This window comes from Sinohyriopsis cumingii, unplaced genomic scaffold (assembly GCF_028554795.1).
Source record: "Sinohyriopsis cumingii isolate HCF-2022 unplaced genomic scaffold, ASM2855479v2 utg000160l, whole genome shotgun sequence".
Lineage (NCBI taxonomy): Eukaryota > Metazoa > Mollusca > Bivalvia > Unionida > Unionidae > Sinohyriopsis > Sinohyriopsis cumingii.
This window is the reverse complement of record NW_028315873.1, coordinates 923,358-946,639: the sequence shown is the minus strand read 5'-3', so window position 1 is coordinate 946,639 and position 23,282 is coordinate 923,358. Positions and strand designations below refer to the sequence as shown.

The window sequence follows — 23,282 nt, the reverse complement described above, 5'->3', positions numbered from 1 at the left end:
TTATTATTATTTTCAGTAGTAGTAGGAATAGTAGTGGCATTATTTTACATGATGATTACGCTAGAAACGTTGAACGTCCGATACATGAAGAAAAATACCACAAACAAATTTATAAACTCTAATTCAATCTTATTCAGGATCAGACTAGTCGACAGTGCATCTAAGAGTACATGCGGCTCCTCGCATAATCAAATAGCATATTTTGAACTATGCCATAAGGACCTCATCTAATAGCGTATTTTTAACTTTGCCATAAGGACATCGTCTAACAGTATCTTTACAACTATGCAGGATATCGTCATACAAGTAACAGTGTTCAAGAGTTGACTATATTGTATCCAGAAATAGCACTTTTTTCGAATTATTTCTTTCAACAATTTTAAAGGGTATGAATGGTTTTTTATCGTCTATTTACATTAAAATATATTGGTAAAAATCAGATTAAAATATTCATACTAATGTTCATTGCATAGGAATTTTGAATTTCCTTTCTTAAGTTAGGAATGTCACTATTTATGCGCAAAAAAAGATTGAATCTGACCTTCGCTGCTCACGAAATGACCACATGGCAAATGTTGTCGAATAGACATTCTAAAACCTTGATTGATCACGTTGCGTCATAATGAGGTATTGAATTATCATTATAGATTTTACGTCGACGCAAGTCATCCTTATCAACAAGCAATACACTCACAATCCTTCCAGTATATAAATGCAGCCATGTGGAATGCGTGCAACGTTACAAACTTACCAAATTAATACAAATCACGAAAATGAAGGAAAAAAAATCATTTTTCGTAATAAAACTAAATTCAGAAACTAATTGGGATTCAGGAGTTGAATTCAGCATATCACAGGTACTATGCAGCCTTATCGACTCACGATGGAGTATATTCATTATTTGTTCATAATAACAACATTGTATTTTCATTATATGTTCAAAGGTCTTATCGTGGGCCATTTGCGAATGTTCTCCTGTGTTTTGTGAATATTGTCATTATAATATTATTATAAAGCATGTTCTATCTAATTATCATTCCTAAATCAAAGAAAATAGCATAGTAAGCAATGTAAAATAATACTCACCTTGATGGAGGCATCCATAAATACTTTAATAGTTAAATTTGTAAGATGTATATTGATGGCCATATCAAAATAATATATAGTCGTATACTAAGGTGATGTACCAAGGTTGTTTTTTTCTTTAAAAATAAGGCAAATAATGCAGTAGAAAAAAACAAATTAATCATATCGAAATTTCCAGTTTTGTTTACACACACACACACACACACACACACTTTTATCTCTCTCTACCTGCTATATTTTTACAATAATCTGTATAATATGTGTATGCTTGAAACATCTTAATCTGTAAGTTTGCGCTTATATCCCTTTATTTGTTGGTTCCTGTCACTATAAACTGTATAGTACATGTTTGCTTACACTATCTTATATATGCATTTAATTTTTATTTCCCTGTTCAATATGTATTTTATTACTATAAACTTTATAATGCATGTTTGTTTAAAACGTGTTAATCGAGATGATTTAAATTATCTCTTCTTTCCTGCTGTATTATATTACCATAATCGTTATAAGATGTGATTTCTTAGACACAATAATCTGGAAGATTACATTTATCTCCTTTTCCTGCTTTATTAAATGCTATGATGTGTTTTCTACCTTTTTGCTTAGAACATCTTAATCTAGAAATGTAATGTATCTCCCTTTTCTTACGTTAGCTTATTTCTATAAATTGTATAGAACGGGTTTTAATTGAACATCTTAATCATTAAGAATACATTTATATCCCATTTCCTGCTATAACTTATTACTAAAAACTGTACAATATTTGTTTCCTTAGAACATCTTAATCGAGAAGGTTAATTTGATTTTCCGATCCCTGCTCTATTTTCTTCCTATAAACCGTAATGTAAGTGTTTGCTTAAGACATCTTAATATGTAAGTCTACATGTATTTCCCTTTTCCTCTTGTATTTTCTAAATATAAACAGAAAAGTACGTCTTCGCTTAGAACATACGCTTAAATTAATCACTTTTTTATAGCTGTAATTTATTGCTATAAAATATATTTTTAAGTATTTGTTTTTTCTGCTGTATTGTATACGTATATAATGTATAGTAAATGTATGCTTAGGATAACTTAACCATTAATGTTTAGATTGACTCCATATTCCAACTGAAGTTTATAAGTATAATCTGTATATTACTTGTTTGTTTAGAAAATCTTAATCTATAATATTTACCGTATCTCCAAATTTCTCGAGTATCGTATTGTTATAGACTGTATAGTATGTATTTTCTTAGATCATCTTATGCGACATGTTAAATTGTTTCTCCCTTTCGCTCCGTATGTTATTGATATAAACTGTATATTACGTCTTTGCATAGAACGACTTGATATATATATATAAGATTCAGTTCCTTTCCTTTTCCATGATGTATGTTATTGATATAAAGTGTATAGTAAGTGTTTCCTTAGAACATTTTGACAAACACCATTACATATCTCTCCCATTTCCTGCTGTAACTTACTTCTATAGTCTGAATTGTACTTGTTTCCTTCGAACATATTAATCTATAATTTTAATTTAATTTCAATTTCCCTGCTGTATTCTATCGCTTTAAACTGAATAGCACGTGTTTGCTTCGACCATCGTATTATATGCGATTACACTTGTATCCATTTACTATAAACTGTATAGTACGTGTTTGTATAGAACATCTTACTCTATATAATTAAGTTTATGTCCCTTGTACTGATGTAGTTAGTTAATTAAGTGTATATTGTATGTGTTTGAGTAGAACACCTTAATCTATATCTTACATTTTTCTCCCTTTTACTGCATTAGATTAATGCTCAAAACTGTATAGTACGTTTTTATATTGAATATATGAACCGATAACATTTCATTTATCTCCCTTTTCCTACTGTGTCATATTACATAAAAATATGTGTTAATTTAGAACATCGTGTACAAGATGACTATGTAGGTTTCATTGTATGTGCCTTTCCCTGCTGTAGTTTATTCATAAAAATTGTATAGTACGTGATTCCTAAGATTCCTATTGTATTGCTATAAACTGAATGTGAAGTGTTTGCATAGAATATCCTAATATGCAAGTTTAATTTTTTCACCATTTTCCTGCTGTATGTTAGCACCGTGACCTGAATATTACGCCTTTGCTTAGAACATCTTCATATATACGATTAAGTTTATCTCCTTTCCCAAGCTGTAGTTTGTTACAATAAACTGTAAAATACGTGTTTCCAAGAAATTTAATGTATGAGTTTAATGAATCTCCCTTTTCCTGCTATATTTTAGAAATATAAACTGTATAGTACGTGTTTCCATATAACATCTTAATCTATCGGTGTTTTTATCTATTTCACTGCTACATTGTATTGTTAGAATATGCAATTTATCTCCCATTTCCTGCCGTGACTTATTAGTATAGACTGTATAGAACGTGCTTTTATAGAACATGTTAATCTCAAAGATTATCTTTATCTCCCTTTTGCTGATGTATCTTATTACTATATAGTGTTTAGTTACGTGCTAATTTATAACAGCACAATCTTTATGTTCAAATTTATCTCCCTTTTCATATTTTAAAAATAAATATATAAATTGTATAGTGCTTGTTTTATAAAACATCTTAATATATAAGATTTAGTTTGGCTTCCTTTTCCAAATGGAGCTTATAATTGTAAAATGTAAAGTACGTGTTTGATTAGAAAATCTTAATCTATAATATTAAATGTATATTTCATGCTGTAACTTATTGCAATAAACTCTATAGTCCGTGAGTCATTAGAACAACTTAATATATAAGTTTAATATTATCTCCCTTTCCCTGCCGTAGTTTATGGCTTGTATCTGTATCGTATCTGTTTGTTTAGAACGTTTTAATATATACAAATAAATTTATCTTCCTTCCCAGGCTATAATGTGTTGATTTAAATTGAATAGTAAGTGTTTTCATAAAACATCATAATTAGTTAGTTTAATTCTATCTCCCATTTCATGCTGTATTTTATGACCATAAACTGTATATTACATGTTTCCCTAGAACGTATTAATCTATATTTATAATGTTGTCTTCTTTTTCTTCAGTCAGCTTTTTACTGTACAATGTGTAATACGTGTTTTACATAAAATCCCAATCAATAAGATATAATGTATGTGCGTTTTCCTACTTATTTTGTTTGTATGATCTATATAGTACGTGCTTGCATAAAACATTTTACCTATAATATCGAGTGTCTCTCCCATTTTCTGCTGCATCGTATTAAAAGAGTCTGTATGATTCGTGTTTTCTTCGACCATTTTAATCTACACTTTAATTTTTCTCTCCCTTTCCCTGTTGTATTTTTTGCTCTAAACTGTATATCACGTATTTGCATAGAACGACTTGACATATACGATTCATTTTATGTCCCTTCAAATTCGTTTCTGAATGAACTAAAACAGAATTTTCATGGACTGGCACATAACAGCTGCTTTGACACATTCCGCGTTGATACAATGTTTCGGATTTAGGCTAGCTACAGTATATAACAGACGCAAAATAAGGTCCTTACAAATAACATACAAGTGACAAGTCATATAGTCTCTTCTTTATCTGGAGATAAGAATGCCAAAATAAAATATAATTACAGCTTTGCATCCTGAATTTCCTGAGAAAAAAAAAGTATTTTCTTAATTCTTAATATATAGGATTCAATTTATCTGCCTTTCATAACAGTAATGTACTGAAACAAATTATATAGTAAGTATTTACTTAGAAAATCTTAATCTATGATATCATATTTTCTCCCTTTTCCTGCTTTATCTTATTAACATAAACTGTACAGTTCGTATCGTGGCTTTAATACCTTGTTGAAGAAGATGGATCTGGCTTGGAAAGGAAATATCGGAATTTTCAGTAAATATTTGCTGTAAAATTTGTAAGTTAGCTTGCGGAAGAGCATTTGCTGTGGATAAATATGATTTCTTTCTCGTCACTCATAGTTTTGATAAAGACAATACTCTTATCTTACTGACTGAGATTACGGAAACGTTGTCGTAATTAATATCAGTGACATTATGAGTTTATGATTTTAATATGGATCGGGGAGATAGCAACATGAGAGGCGGTGTTGATGGTGGTAAATCATAACGAATGCGACATCATTACACACTAGAAATATTGGCAGAAATAATATGAATGCGCTGAAAGAAATTTCATTAAACTGCCGTGAAACCATTGAGCACCATTTACATAATGGCGACCAATACTCTTCCTCTGTATTTATTACACACCTTCAAGATATTTAATGAACATAGCTTACTCTTCCGAGATATGGTGCTTCTTTTATACTCGTCCGGGATATACATACTATACGGAATACTCTTCCGATGTATCGGTACATCTATAATACTCTTCCTAGTTACCCAATATATATTGACTTCTCTTCTGAGATATACCGTATATCTGAAATGCTCTTACCAGAACATCGGTAATACTATTCCGAGTCATACAATACACATGGAAAAATATAGAGTACAAAAATGGAAATGATATATGCCCATAGTGCGTAACACATTTACAAAAACTAAAAGCACGTCGTATAATGGTGTTACATGGGTTATATAAATGCCCAGTATCCAAAATATGATGATGATTATTGTTGTTATTATTATTATTATTATTATTATTTGTATTGTTATCAATCCAATGTGTGTATATGAATAAAGGGTTGAATACGGACTCTTACCAAATGACTACACTTCATGTAGATTGATAAAGTATTAGATGGTTCATTCTTTGTCGGGTTCACATGTTATGTATCCAAGTATTAACAAGTAATTTGAACAGAAAATTTCCAATTATATGACACTAGTTTTATGAACCAAACATTGTAAGAAGAAAGGAAACGCTATGTTTGTTTAAAGCTACTCTAAAACCTTTCTTCGCTCAAAATAAAGGAATCCAAATTTATTGTAGATAATTAGGAACCATTCATATCGATATGTGTTTTGTCAACTGCTTATGATTCAGCCTAGAAAATCATTATCAAATTATATTAAAATAATACTAAACACATGAGTGTGCTACAGGTTGGTGTTTTTCTAGTATTAGTTGCTTTGCCATTTTCTGAGAAGTTTCTTCCAATAAAAGTACTTTTATTGAGAGAATAGAATGTGGCTTTATTAATATTCCTATCCATTGTGATAATTTGAAACCAGACTTAGTCGTTGTGTTTGCAGAAGAGGTGACTTCAAAGCCCAATAAGAATATTAATTTATGACTAGGTAAATATGAAGCAGGGGGCCTGTCTGTATCAAACAGTTGATCCAATTTAAGTTGAAATCACTGGTTCATGAACAGCTTGTGCAGTGACTAGGGCTGTAGCACAGACAGTTGGAGATAATGTTGTTAATCAGGAATGTTTTCATTTCGCTGACGCATTTATCGGTCCGACACTTGATCATGTTTAGGGTATAAATCTAAGTCATCCTCTTTTTAGTACAAGTTTAATAAGGTGATAGAAGATCGCTCACTGTGGAAGCAAAAGGATATCCTGAGATATCCTGAGATTTCATATTTGCTTCACATGGATATTAACGACAAGTGTGAAATCATTTACATGGATCAAAAATGAAAGACAGCGTTTCTGCGCATTTGCATCTTAACACACATGTGAATGGTCTGGATAACCCATTTAAAAGATACCTAAAGCTATATGCAACCAATTACAACATTTGATAACCATTTATGAAAATGTGGTTAGACCGTATCGGTTCATTGCCTGTAACCAAAATCAGATGACAAGTACACGTTGTATATAATATGTTGTTCCGAAAGATTTCCATAGGCTATACATGTGTATGAATATTAAAACTGCAAATATTGTACATATTTATTTTTTTAAGTTGTTTTTAACAAATTTCTCTCTTTCTAAGCAGTATGATCATAGGTCTATTTCATATCCGGATATTCTTTGCAAGTTATGGATGATTTAGACAACCAACCGTTTAATTCTTCTTCCTATCAGCCTCATTTTCAAGGGGGTTAGGTAACTGTACTTCAAATTTTGAAAATATATCTTAAGTATAAGATATTGTCTTGATGCCGGGAAGAAGTGGAACGAGGTTGTTTCTTGCTGTTTCATGTTAGTGAATCAGTTCCAAGATCTTAAGATTTTACTCAATTTCAACAAGTAATTTGACTTACTGTCCTTGACGTTTTTGAAGTTATTTAAATAGAAACGTGTTTCTAAGTTTCAGAATTTAATATTATTGACTTTGTTGGAAATGAGGGATTTATGTATGAATACAAAGAAAATGAGTTTTCTGCTGAGTGATATAATTTTGGCTCTCGTGTTCATACATCGGGTTAATCTTCATATTAAGTAGTATGGCCCTTATAAAGTTAAACATTTAACACTCCTTCAGGCGAAACTAACACATCTTTTATATACAAATATGTTAATGGAGTATGAAGATAAAGGTAACACTTTTAATCCATCAATACATTTTGTGTACATATGCCACACGTAAAGATTTAGCGGTTGCGTGAAATCAGACCGTACTGATTATGGTCTAACCAATGCTCGGAACTCAGAAATATTAAACAATCTAGACCAGGATCTGTGGCTATCGAGACCACAAGAGGAGAGAGATCTAGTTATTAAGTGAAAATGATCTATTGTTTCCAGATGTTACAACACAAGCAAGTAGCATATATAATAATAATAATATTTCAGATTCTTCACTTGTGAAACAAAAGTATTTAGACGATCCATGACGTCATCGTTAAACATATCAGATGGAACGATCATTGGGAACCATTCAGAAATTATAAGACCGACTCAGTGATGAAATATAACAATCAAATTAGCATGAATTTAATTCTGCAGTGTTGTGTCACATTGTTGGACATCTGTTTTAATACGCTCGCCTCAACTATAAGGGAGTTAAGGTCAAGGCTGAATAAAGTTGCATCTTAGGGTATTTTATAAGTGGGGTTTACCTGAGTAATAGTTATTGATTTATTCATTATTAGTTCTAGCTGACTCACTTAATTGCGTTCTGTTTATTTATGGAAGTATTTTACCTGTTTACAGTTATAAGTTTTTCATAAATTAGAGGATTAAGAAACGCTTTTCTGTGAATTCATTTAATGGCATATTTTCCAAAGGTAACATACCTGATTTTGAAACAAATCAATGAGCTATTGCATGTATAGCAGTATACGGGGAATGGTTGGATGGATGAATCCATCTTTTGTTGTTTCTTTAAAATGATAATTTTCACCGTTGATTCTTTTCCATAGCATAATCAATCGGTGTACACATATTTATATTATCATCTAACTGAATACAATGGTCAATTTAAAAAGAAGTTATTTAGCTTTTCTTTTGAACTTAAAGTTTGAAATTTGACAATGTCGAATCTGGGGACAGACCCAGTTCACGGTATCACATGAGCTGTCTCATATTTCCACTGAACAATACGGTGCAATTTACAGTAGTTCTTGTACGATTTGCTAATTGCATTAAGTAGTAAAAATGTACGAGAATCATTACATAAGTGTAGAAATTAATAACTTTGCTTCACCCTGCACAAAACCCTTAATTCTTATTTAGTAGATTTTCATGGACATTTTAATCAATATCATCATTAATTCGGATACGAGCTGAGATAGACACTAGGATGACCAGATGTAATTCTAACAAATGAAATTTGTTTTACCAGAAAAATATGACATTATTGGCGATGTTTAAAATACAATTAATGCATCGTTAGCTGTGATAATGTATAACGTGTTAACAAATAGTCATACTTTAGTTCTATATAGCTGAGACAAATTAATACAAGCAGATGTTATAAGACATTTGCAAAAATACTTGAAATATTTAGAGTTAATTAAAAGTTTTTCTATAAGTATTTGTTTTTCTATATTGTACAAACGTGCAATAGTATTATATTTGTAAACAAAACGCATTGGATATGCATGCAGACCATACAAATGATTAATTAGACTTAAGACTTTGCTTTACAAAATGAAAAAAATATATATATTCGTCAATCTCCGTAAACAGTCAGTAGTTTCCGTGTAACAAAACCGGATATGACGTACATTTATCCCTTCTATTAAACCTAGCAATTCAAAAGCTTAATTTGCCCACGTGAATGTCTATGTGATATAGCGTACGATCGAGCTTTTGAGCAGCACATATGGTGCACAATTGTGTACGGATGTAACCAAAAGATTGATGATGGAAAAAATCGTTCTTTTTTTTCTCGAAAAAACATCTTTGCCGCAACAATTGTATATAATATTTGGGATCGAACAGGGGAGGGATGGAAAAACTGTATTATTTATGCCGGATTATAGTGAATATGGCCTAAAGACTATTCGGCCCAACTCGAAATACAATTCGGCTAAACTTAACAATTGTTTGTACGTTCTTCTTCTTCAACACAAAGTTAGATGCTATGTAAGAGAGGTTTTAGGGAGAAAAAACTAAATTTAAATCAACTTTTTGATATTCGTAGAAAGAAAATGATCATAGTTCGTAATATAAATATTTATGAGAGAAGACAACAACTGACATATCGTGCTTGTTCTAATTATAATATGTATATACATTGTTTTGCTAACAAATATATGCATCTACACAACGACAATCACAAGTCTTCCGGTCAAATTATCAATAATCATTTATAAAATAAAAATCCGTGACAGATAACATTCTACATAATACGTATACATTTTTCCAATGGTAGTGTAGATTAGATATTTTAACAAATATACTTAATTTTAGGCTTCACGTTTTGACACAGCTGCACACAATACATACTAAATTACACATGAGAGATAGAGAGAGAATAGTGTTGAGCATTTTGTCAGTATTTAATTGCTGCAATATGAAGCTCTTACCAGTCAATTGTATTGTTTGTTTTTATTTTTCAAGTTGTGTCAGTGCTTGCGCTCGTAAATTCAAAGCTTGTCATTACTGGTCAATATCGTCAATACTATTTGCTCCATTATTCCGTACAAATTAGAAAGGAAATACTTTTGCGTTTAATTTGTGCCCGTCCCCCCCCCCCCACACAAGCAAACATACTCACTGTACAAAATACATTGTCCTCAATGAAAGTAAACTGAAAGAAATAACCTTGCATTGTTTTCATATATTCCTTCTTTTTTCATCATGCGCAAATTATTTTAAAAGAATATATATCCAAGAAATCCGTAACTGTAGTGGATGCCAGCTTTCGTATTCATCCTGGAGTGCGAATCGCTTATGTCAAATAACAAAATCGCAATTGATAGGAAATTATCACCCGATTGCTTGAAGGCACGTGCCATTTACGCATGATAAGTTATGTATTGCACCCTGACCCAGATCGTATTGTATCAAGGTTAACTAGAAGTCGGTATCTCGAAAATAAAAAAATAAAGAATCATTATTTTAAAATACATTCCATGCGAGTGCACATGTTAATCGTTTTGCTAGCATGGGTTACAAAAGTATTATTAAAGCAAATTATTATTGTGGATATCATTTGCCCTTCAACCATCAATTATGAATGCATTTGGCAAACATATAGAAGCCTGGGTGATAAACACAAACAGCATGAAACAATAAACTCAATTTTTAAACTTAGAGGCAGGATATCAAGTAGATAGATTATTTCATTACAATGCAATCCAGCCGCGAAAAATGTTGACTTTGACATCTTTTTAGAGTGCCGATTTTGTATCCTGAAGTCGGCAGACAAAATGGAAGTCAAGTTTGCTTCCTTTGGATTCTTTAAGTGTGACGATTTCATTCATCTTTTTTTAATAAAGTCTGCCTACACAGGAAAGCCAGCATTGAGTTTTTTACCTGTGTGAACGGGAATTTTCAAAATAAATTGACATTGATATAGATTCCTTGAAGATGAAGATATTTTTTTGCAAACGAGTCTGATATTGAAGATTGTTCTTTGGTGTTCCTTCTTGTTCAGAAACTTTCCTGCTCTTCAGCAATAATCTTCTCTGCTTAAAGCTTTTGTGTGTTGGGAATTATTTTCAGCATGCGATTGATCAAACGGATGATTCTGTAATTTTGGCAAAGCTGTAGGGTTCTTTGTTTTGGTGAGCACTATGAATAAGGATTGAGTCCTTGTCTTGGACCATTCTCCTGTCAGCCAAATATTGTTGCAGATTGCTGTTTGGAATGTGACTATCTCATTTCCTCATGCTTCAAACTAGTTCTGCTAGTATGTTTTCAATGCCGGTTGACATTCCTTCTTTAGTGACCTAAATGCAACTTAAAATTTTTCACGAAGAATGGGGTTGACATCAATTCATTCTGTCTGAGGGCAATTTACTACTGCGGGATCTCCTTTGGTCTTATGATTGCACAGTTCTGAACAGTATTATGTCCATCGAATCAAGTTCTATATGTGGGCCATTTTTTCCGACTTGTCTTGGATGTTGGTAGTTTACCCTTATTAATGGGTTGTGAGATATTTTAATAGTTGATATGCCATTTTGTCTTCACGTCTACTCAGATTTCAATTCTGCAGCATTGCCTATATATGCCGGATTCCCTTGCCATGTTGATGCTTGTCCTGATCATGTTGTTTATCTCTCTGTACTTTATAGCTCTTTACTGATCTCTGTTTCCTTTTAGTTCAATCATTTTCTTTTGTCGCATAGTTCAAAGACATATGATGTGTCCCAATCTTTCTTTCTTCGACGATATTTGCCCATGATCTTGCTAGCTGTGCCAGTCACAACTATGTTGAATGTGGTTGTTAAGGACTCTCAGTCGGTATCTTGGCTGCCAAGAGTTATCATAGTTGCAAATTTACATCCTAACTTAGCTTGGAAGGCTACAACGAATTTTGGATCTTTCAGTCGTTCAAGTAAAAATCGGATTGTTTGTTGGTTAAGAATGTTGACCGTATTCAGGTGGAGGCGAAATGTTGTCATTAATACGTCAAGGTCACTTCCAATATTTGCTCATGGAAAGTGTCGTGTTAAGGCGAGAAACAGCCAACTGTAGAATTGTTTTATCTCCAAAATGTAATCAATCTGATTGTGACGTTTTCTCAGCGAACTTCGCAGAGATCAATAATGTTCCAGTTGTTCCTCTCCAATTAATGTCTAAGTTATTTCAACTTTCTCACAGCCTTCAGTGTTATAACGTTTCATGTACCCATGATAATGTTGTCTCTATCACGGATCTTGGTAGTGGATACACCAGTAACATACTTGTCACCTCCGTCATGGTGTGCAGTGGAAGGCGCGGTCACTATTGACCCGAGCTGCGACCGATCCGGTATGGAAGAAACGTTAATTGTCTTCATGTGGTATGTCAAGGGCACGACACAACCTGGGAGATGAACAAAAATGTGATCCACTGATATAAAGAGGAACGCCCTGGCCCTGATCACACGATCGTTTAGCTCATCTTGAATCCATTTGTCTGGAAGTTGACTTCATTGACTAAGTCAAAGTGCAGATGAGGAAACGCCTAATCACTACGAGGCACAAGCCAAAGTGGAGCAGGCTGTCACAAAGGGGGCGCCATATGAAACAACGTTGTTTGGGAGACTGCGTGGTGAGGACGTTTCCCCTACTTGTAAATAAATAAACAGCACCAGGAACACCCTCCCGGCGAACACTGTCTCGCAAAAAATGGTGGACAAACCATGAAATTCTAGATTTAATATAGCTGGCCATGTTAGTTGTGATGCTTTTATATTACGCCAAATGCTAAAACTAAGGCTGTGACCCACACAAAGAGAAACATGACGAAAGAAAAAAAATTAAATATCTTGCGATCACTTAAATAAGACACAGAAGTATCACCCTTGAACAGTGTCTCAGAAAATGATAAACGTCTCACATATATTGCGCTTGTACTGAAATCTATATTTATTGAAAATAGACCATGATGTTACGTTGTTCTGCTGCTTTCGTATTATGTTCATACAAAACACTTAGGCACGCTTACTAAAACATAATAATTCACGATGTTTATGCAAAAAGAAAGATTTTTTATATTTGCTTGTTTCACTGTACAATATTTGGTTGTAACTACTTATAATATGAGTGTGTAAAGTAATAGGTGTGTACATTTCATTTGTGTTATCATTGTTTCGTATAATCTACATCTAGAAACCTAGTAAACCTCTTACAAACACATTAAAGGAAATTATATATATATATATATATATATATATATATATATATATATATATATATATATATATATATATATATATATATATATATATATATATATATTGTGTGTGTGTGTATGTGTGTCCAGCATGAATGTGCTAAAGCAATACTATTAATTTATATACACTTTGTTTCACATTCAGTTAGATTTTGTGTAAAATTTGTATAATTTTAAAGGAGATAGTCCTCATTAAGTACATAAGCTTTTACGCTACTTTCTCCATAATACATGCATTAAAGTATACTTCACGCCAAACTATTAACTATATATATATGTTATGATATATATCCATAATACATGCAATAAATTAAACTTCACGCCAAACTATTAACTGTATATATGTTTTGATATATTTCCATTATACATGCATTAAATTATAGTTCACGCCAAACTATTGATTATATATATATATGTTGTGATATATTTCCATAATACATGCATTAAATTATACTTCACGCAAACTATTAACTATATATATGTTTTGATACATTTCCATCATACATGCATTAAATTATACTTCACGCCAAACTATTAATTATATATATGTTGTGATATATTTCCATAATACATGCATTAAATTATACTTCAAAGCCAAACTATTAACAACATATATCTTGTGATATATTTCCATAATACATGCATTAAATTATACTTCACGCCAAACTATTAACTATATAATGTTGTGATATATTTCCATAATACATGCATTAAATTAAACTTCACGCCAAACTATTAACTGTATATGTGTTTTGATATATTTCCATTATAGATGCATTCAATTATACTTCACGCCAAACTATTGACTATATATATATATATATATATATATATATATATATATATATATATATATATATATATATATATATATATGTTGTGATATATTTCCATAATACATGCATTCAATTATACTTCACGCAAAATATTAACTATATATATGTTTTGATATATTTCCATAATACATTCATTCAATTATACTTCACGCCAAACTATTAACTATATATATGTTGTGATATATTTCCATAATACATGCATTAAATTATACTTCACAGCTAAAATATTTGCAATATATATTTTGTGATATATTTCCATAATACGTGCATTAAATTATACTTCACGCCAAACTATTAACTATATAATGTTGTGATATATTTCCATGATACATGCATTAAATTATACTTCATGCCAAACTATTAACTATAGATATGTTGTGATATATATTCCATAATAAATGCATTAAATTATACTTCACGCCAAACTATTAGCTATATATATGTTGGGATATATTTCCATAATACATGCATTAACTTATACTTCACGCCAAACTATTAACTATATATATATGTTGTTATATATTTCCATAATACATGCATTGAATTATCCTTCACGCCAAACTATTAACTATATATATGTTGTGATTAAGGGACTGTATTATCCATGTAGTATAACTATATTAAACCAGAGCTGCTCTTTTCAACGCCATAACTCAAAAGAACATAATTCATTATTATATAAACTAAATTGTCATTCAAAATTACGCGTTACCTATAAATAAGAGATTGAAATGAACATATCAATTTTCTCTCTTGTCTTACCTCTGTTACCGGTAAACACATTAGGATCAGACGATCGTAAAAACATCACTCATACTAAATAAAAGTATGACAACAAAGATAATAAACAAGCAGAAGATTGATACATTGTTAAATATATGTAATATGTATGCAACATTTCTAGCTTCTACATGCATGACATCACATCAACAAATAGTCACTTCCCTAGACTGTATTATTTTGCGCTATTCAGAATGTAACAAATATTAACTTTCCTATATATATTCCTCTATATTTGTATGTTAAAATATTATCAAATATAAGAATACTGCATCGACTATATTTAATTTGGGATGAGGCAGTTCCATTAGAAGTTTCATTAAAAAAAATCAGGGTATATTGGCAAGGAAAGTCAAGCAAGTTGTTTATTATTCTGTTCTAGAAACATTAATTATATTGTTTATATAGTCAGCAGGCTTAGCCAACAAAGTAACTAAATATTAGAGTACACATCAATATTCAGATGAACGAATCTAGCGGGTGGTACAGGGTATTCAGTGACAAAGTAAAACTAAATAAATCGCCGAAAGCCATTAGGTTGGGTCGTAATGTAAGAATCCTTATTTTCAGTAACTGGTTTATCACCATGACTGATTTTTCTTAGACTCAAATTATACACACCACATAACACACATCTAAAACAGTGGAAATTAAATTTAGTTTCGCAGTATCAACCGTTTCTCATCAAAATGAGGTTTCATATTATAAGGAAACCCCGAATCAATAAACTATTAATTTTTCAACGATTCTCAAATTATCTGAAACATACGTGACATCTACTATCATACCCTAATGCAAGTCTATTTTTTTACTGTTTCATAAAGACTCTGTGATATATTATTAAAAACATAGGCATAACATTTGAAATCATTTGACCCTAAGATTAAATACAAAATACCTAGTAAATATATTTAAAAAATCCATTTCAGAATTCGAAATTGATGTTTATCATTATGATTATTATTAATATATTTATAAATAGTTTTAAGTTCAAATGGCGTGTGTGGCTATATATGTGATAAACTGTAAATTTAAAATCAAAGCATTATTTTCAAAATAAGTAGGTTTCAGTGATCTATGCTGACACGATTTTTTTCAAGGAAGTCAAGTGATGGATGATATTTTGAAAAAGAGAAAAGTATGTTTGTCTTGGCAAGCTTTCGTTACGAACGTGAAATAAAATATGATGTTTATGACAATGATTAATGAGATATTGCTGATCTAAACAAGAGGCGAAAGTGGTTTCAAGTCTTCAAGTTTTGTAACCTTTAACCAACCTATACATCGGTTATATTTTAGGACGGGAGGGTTAGCGACTGTACATTCTTGCTTGCAATTTATCAAGGGATTTATATTAGCAATATAAAGCTGCATTTTGTGAAGAAATGTTTAGTACCGTAGGCTTTTTGTCGGGTAGGGTTAGGTTTACTCCAGAACCTGTCTTTTGTTCTGTAATTATTGTGAACATAATGTAATCTGTATAACTTACCGTATAAAAGGTCATAACGTTTTATCGTATATGCTCGTGTCATGCATATTACATAGTGATATATGTATTTTCAGTTGACCAGAGTGACCCGAGTGACCGGAGCGATGCCAAATGTTGGAGTGATCGGAGTCGTTTTGGTATCTGCTGTAAGCCTATTAATTGACAGTAGCAGCTGTGAAGCTGGACCATAGCAGCCGTGGAGGTGAGGAAGATTTTGCTGGTCGAGGAGCAGGTGATCGCGAGTTGCTGGCCGAGATTGGTGGGCGCTGACTACTTGATTGACTATCAGTAATACTGACGGCTTGATTGGCCACTGTGACTGGTACCCGGGTGTGTTGGTGACGGAGTGTGTAACACCATGTATGTCAATTTTTAGCTGTGGGACAATTTTGGGGCTTTCTAAAACCCGGTGTGTGTTTTGGGACTGTTAAGATAATTTGCATATCTGTCCCATTTGTATACACTAATTCACTATTTGACTGAATACATTTTACTATATGAGTAAAATATAGCATTTGGTTTACTATTTGAGTACAACACATCAATCGTTACGTAGTGATATCGCTGTGAATCATGCACCTCTTGTAGCTGTACTGTGCAATGTCATTTATTTGTATTTTCTTTATTAAGTCCGTGCGTTTTATGTTTACTTATCAAATATGTGGATCATATTCACCCAGATATTAATCGTACTTGATTGATCATTCAAGTCTTTCGTTATAAACATTAGAATTGTATGACCATCAACATTGTTATGTTGTAAGTCCGATATCCAACCCGGTTATCATGTTACAACAACTACAAAACAGTTTATAGTAATAAGATAGAGAGAGATACCGTTAAACTTTAAGATTAAGATGTTCTCTGCAAACACCTGCTATAGAGTTTATAAGTATAAGATACAGTACGAAAAGGGAGATAAATGTAATATTATATATTAAGATGTTTATACAGGTTATGGTAATAGGATACATTAGGATATGGGAGTTAATTTTAAACTGATAGATTCATAAGTTCTAATCAAACACTATACATTTTATAGAAATAAAATATACTAGGATAAGGGAGTTAATATTTAAGTTATACTAATAAGGTACAGCAAGAAAATCGAGACATATTTATTATTAGTTTGATATATTATAATGAAGCAAGTACACTACAATTTGTAGTAATACAATACAGAATGAATAGGAAAATACATTTCGTATTATAGTTCAAGATGTTCTAAGCAAGCACATACTATCCACTATAGCAGGGAAAGGGAGATATAATTAGTCTTATATATTTAGATGTTCATAGCAAACAGGTAATATACAGTTTATAATAATCCGACAGAAATGGAAAAGGGTGCTAAATTGAACCGTATATATCAAGATATTTTAAACAAACACGTAACATACACTTTTTATTTTATTTTTTAAACTAGAGCAGGAGAAGGGATATACATTTAATTTAATAGAAAGTGATGTTCTAAATGAACACGTACTATGCAATTTATAGCAATAAGATACAAAGGAAAAGCGAGATAACAATATTATTATTGATTAGTATGTTTTAAACGAACATTTACTGTACAGCTTATAGAAGTACAATGCAGCGGGGAAAGGGAGATACATTTACGAGTATGTATATATTAAGAAGTTCCAACCACACATGTTCAATACAGTTTATAGCAATAAATTACAGCAGCCAAAGCAAGATAACATTAAATATCTATTAAGATGTTCTACGGAAATACGTGCTATATAATTTTTAGTAATACAATACAGTAGGAAATGGGATATATATGTAATATGATGCAGATAATCTACAAAAGCTTGTACTATTTACTTTATAATGATAAGCTAATGCAGTAAAAGGCAGATAACTTTAACAATATCGAGTACAATGTTCGAAGCAAACAAGATGAATATAATTTATTTTAATAAGATGAAGCAGGACAATGGTATACAATACAATAGACATATACGGATGTTCTAATACATACGTTTCATTTTATCTTCCTGTTGATGTTCTAATATTTTGATCTAAACTGTACTGTGCGTGTTTGCTTAAAATATCTTAATTTATAATATTATATTTATCTCCCTTATCTTGCTCTATCTTATTACAATAATCTGATAGTATACATTAAGAAGTTACATGCAATCAAGTGCCATACAGTTTACATTAATATAATACAGCAGGAAATGTGAGATTAAATGAATCTGATTGATTACAGAAGTATATAAAAGCACGTACTCTACAGTGTATAGCAATAAGCAAACCAAGGCAACAGAGATGCAATTAAAGAAACATTAAAGCATGTTCTAATCAAACACGTATAATTCAGTCTATTTTATCAAAATACAGCAGGAAAATGGATATAAAATTAACCTTAAGAATTAGGATGCTCTCAGCAAACACTAAATATATACTTCATAGGAACAGAATACAGCAGGGAAGGGGAGATAAATCTAGTCGTACATATTAAAAAGCTATAACCAATCGCGTACATAACCGTTTATAGTAATAAGAAATAGCAGATATAGAGAGATAAGTGTAAATGTACAGATTAAGATGTTATAAGCAAACACGTGCTATACAGTTTATGGAAATAAGATACAGCAGGGAAATGGAGATAAATTTAAATTAAAGCAAACACTTTCGTTATAGATTTTAGAAATAAGATACGAAAAGAAAAGGGAGATCAATTTAATAGTATAGATTTTTAAATTTCATGCATTTCCGTATTATCCAGGTTATGATACTTAGATAGCAAGAAGAGGGAGATGAATTAAACGTATAGAATTATGCGTTCTAAACAAATGCGTACTATATAGCTTATAGTTATTTTTTTGAGCATACACGAGAAACACAATGACCACGCACAATCAGTAAGAAAAAAACTTGATCAATGATCACCCAAACAAAACTTGGCAACAGCAGTGTATTACAATGCCAAGTCTAAACGTTCAACCATTATGCAACCGGGAGATGCAAGCACATTTCTTCAGACGACAGGGACTTAATTTTCAATAACTAAATATTTTAATCTTATACAAATGTAACCGTCATAAAATATGTATGCAATGAAAATTACTAAAAGAACACTATGAGAAATTGAAGGGCCACACTAATGGTTTCCTTAACTAAGGAAATGGATATTACGATCAAAATATGTCCAAAATAAACTCTAAATAAAGTACAGAAGCAGCTTAAACATAACATTACGGTATAAAGTACTGTCTTCTTTTATTACCTCTTGATCCGGACTAAGCAATGTTGCTCTACCAACAAAACTAATCTAGGTTTGTGATGCTCCGTAGTTTCCGCGAGTGTACACCAGTTCGCTGGCTTCATTCATAAGGTTTAAATTCGTTACAGTTGGAGGTTAGCTAGACAATTGTGTTTCATATTGGAGAATTTTGAAAATTGTTGGAAACGCACGAGTGGGCTGGAGATTAGAAACATGTGTACACATGACAATTATTTAAAACCAAGCACTTATATTTTATAAAATTAACTTCAACGGAAAATAGGATATTGAACATTAATCCAAATTCTATTGATAAACCACATTTTGGTAAGTTACATCTCCTCCACATGGCTGAATTGCACTGGACCTATAATGCCATTGCTTAGTGAGCTATACACCGCACTGGGAATCATATCACAATTAGTATTTCCTGTTCAATATCCACAAATGTATTACCAGTCTATCGTTAGGACATGTATTCTACCACTGTTTCCTTGTGCTACAAGTGTTAGATTTTGGCATTATTGGTGTGGATTTAAAGGTAATTGTTTATTCGTTAGATTGTGAGCATTGTGTTTGGTTGTCTGTGTCTATTTCACCGACAAATCACTGTACGTAAGGACACATTGATGACGGGTAGCGAAATATGTCACCCAATGTACGGTGCTTTGTTTTAAGTCCATCATAACGAAACATACTGATAACCTGTGACAAGAACTTCACGGAGTGTATCGCTGACGGTACGTTATAATAATAAAAACATGATTTCGAATGATTTGGAGACAATACAAACTCCGATACTGAGAAATACATGTATAATACATAGTAAGAGTAATTGCGATAGGATTCCAGCAAACTACGAAGGACACAGACAGTCGTGTTTTAATTGAATCCCGCTGTGTTGTTGAAGAGCCGGTAACATCTCTTAAACATTATCTTCGGTAACCAAAACAGTATCTCCGCAATCTCCTCTGATCTATCCAGTAACTTCGCTTGATCATGACACACCTGCAAATGTGTCCCTGCAAATAGTAGGTCACATGTACTTGTACATGTCTCGTGTGCAACCTTCTCCTGCTATAGTTCATACGACTATATATTATTTTCAGAAAAATATTCATCCTACACAAAATCAAGTTTGTATTGTGGTCATTATGCTCTACTTTAATGTCGTAGATTTTAGTATTTTTCTAGCAACATGCAATTTCCGTATACACTACAAATATCCCGCTTATTTTTAGAAACAAGTTGCATATGTGTTCTTCATATTTAAGAATCACATATGGCTGTAAACCTAGCCAGTAATATTATTTGTTTGCAAACAAAACAATTAGATCTTATAGTAGATATTGACGACATGTATGCAATGTAAGACACAACTGTCATTTCATATAAATAACTTCAATATTGATCTGTTTAGCTTGAATTATGGAGTTGTAACCTTTTTATTAACGTGTTTTCAAAAGCAATATAGTTCATGTATTCTTATTTAAAATTTGGGTTTCTCCTCCTTCCGTTCATTTTTATTCGTTTTGTTAAGTCTTTCGAAGCAAAGATCTACATCCGACTCTGTTTGCTTCTTTTTAATGTTTTTAATATATTGCCCTGTTATGTTTTAACTCTTTCCTCTATGACCAATGTCTTAGCAGAATTTTCGTGATATCTGATAAAAATCGAAAGGTTTAATAATACTAGTAATAATAATAATAATGATAATAATGATAATAATAATGATAATACTAATACAAATAATAATAATAATAAGGAGGACTTTGTTTTGGTCCTAATATGTAAAATCTCTAAGCACTTTACAACATTAGAAAACATTTATAACATAAAACCAAATATAATCATATGATTACAAAAAACAAGCACCGTGAAATTAAAAAACATAAAAACATACTGATAATATTTAAGGTAGGAAACATTATCAGGTCTTTAAGTTAAGTTAAGTTATGTTTATAAAGGTAGTAATTCTGCGAGCCTTAATTTTACTTTCTGTTTCCTATTTGGAAAAAACTTGATGTTGCAACCTAATGTCATAAATTTGAATTATTCAGCTTTATTCTCAAGTGCTATTTTGCGTAATTTATTTTGTATTGGGCACACTGACGTTTATTTCGTGACACATATAAGGTTTTCGACATTGTTTATTAAAAATCAGACAAATAATCAAACCAATTAATGTCTGAGCCATCTGTTAAAATAAGATTATGTTTTAAGAACATCGCGACGGTCAACAAACAGTGTGTCCAAACAACAAGTCCAAGTGATCTAACTCCTAGGGATTCTTGTACTGTTTCCCAAACGTGAAAACAACAGTAATGGAATACATTGGAACCATTCGTTTCTGGTATCAAAGCAATATGACTATAATATTCTTTAAGGTCTGGTGACATCTTCCCAACGTCCCTAGCTTTCAGGGGTATTATGAAAGGATTTACAGTCCTGTTTACCTAATTCATACACAACTTATCGTAAGAACACTAACATGAAATTAGGATCTAGATCAGATTGGATCTGGGCAGGCCAGCAGGATAAAGAACTTCATAAAAACTAGGACTATATATTTAATCTTAATATTACGTAAATTAATTGCTTCTGGAGACCTTGTCGACGAACACATTGCGTTTGACAAGCATTGGTTGCTTAACTTTTTATTACGTAAGGGACCCATAAAATCCACCATTATGCTGCTAAATGATTGTGAAACTCAGGAATAGGTAGTTAATGAACCAAATGTATAGTTTGGTTTGGGTTTCATACAATGAGACAAATGTGACAGGATATACTGTATTTTTGGACATAACATTCTAGTATCGGCCGATGAAAATGGTGAAATTCATGTAATAGGTTGTATTGACTCCTAAATGAGCAAGGGAGTTTCATGGCCTAAACTATGAAATGTTTGTCTATACGACATTGGAACCACAATGAGGTAGCTCAATCAATAGTCGCTGTCAAGAGGTACATCGGTGGTTATCACTTCAGTAAACATTCATAAATATAAAGTACATATCGTTAGACAACATCAACGACAAGGAATGACAAAAATGTAGAAATACATAACATATTGTAAAACCAAAAGAAAACGTAATCATATCCTTGACAAGTGAGACGAGCAGGGCATCTAAAAGATACATATTTGTCTCTAACACAAAAGTCATTAAAGGAACCTCGCTGTGCCGTAAACATGTAAGGTGTGTGCATATTCTTTGTGATAGATATTATGAAAATCAAACTATGAAATGTTTCTTTTTTTTGTTCCCAATCATATGATACAGTCTTCATTATGTGTGATTTTGGGACGGTTTGCATAATATGATTCGCTGCACCGTTTTCTTCGTACGCATTGTCCTCAGTGTCTCTGAAAATACAACATTAGAAGCACCTATTTAGAGAATGCGTACGTAACACGGTTGTCTCTCTGCCTTCTGTACAACACACACACTGAAACAAAAAGCTTTAGTGTACACTTATGCATGTCAAACGCTAGTATACTTACCATTATATTTGCTGATTTCTGCCTTTTTGTACTTTAGATATAGCACATATGTTCTGATCTTCGATGCATTTAGTTACATGTTTTCACACGCGTGAATCTCGGTGTACTTGTACGTTACGATAGCAAAATAACTTTATAACTTTGTCCATACATAGAAATTGGAAACGAAAGCATAACGCA

At 31.8% G+C, this 23,282-nt stretch overlaps 1 protein-coding gene across 1 annotated transcript in view; it reads left to right on the top strand.

The window, feature by feature from the left end:
* Positions 1-23,282, top strand: part of LOC149774622 (transmembrane protease serine 9-like) — a 118,298-nt gene that overhangs the window by 44,744 nt on the left and 50,272 nt on the right. Inside the window, exon 6 of the mRNA XM_089944950.1 lies at positions 16,526-16,618. Within this exon, the coding sequence (XP_089801076.1) occupies positions 16,526-16,618 (93 nt within the window). The remainder of the gene's footprint in view (positions 1-16,525; positions 16,619-23,282) is intronic.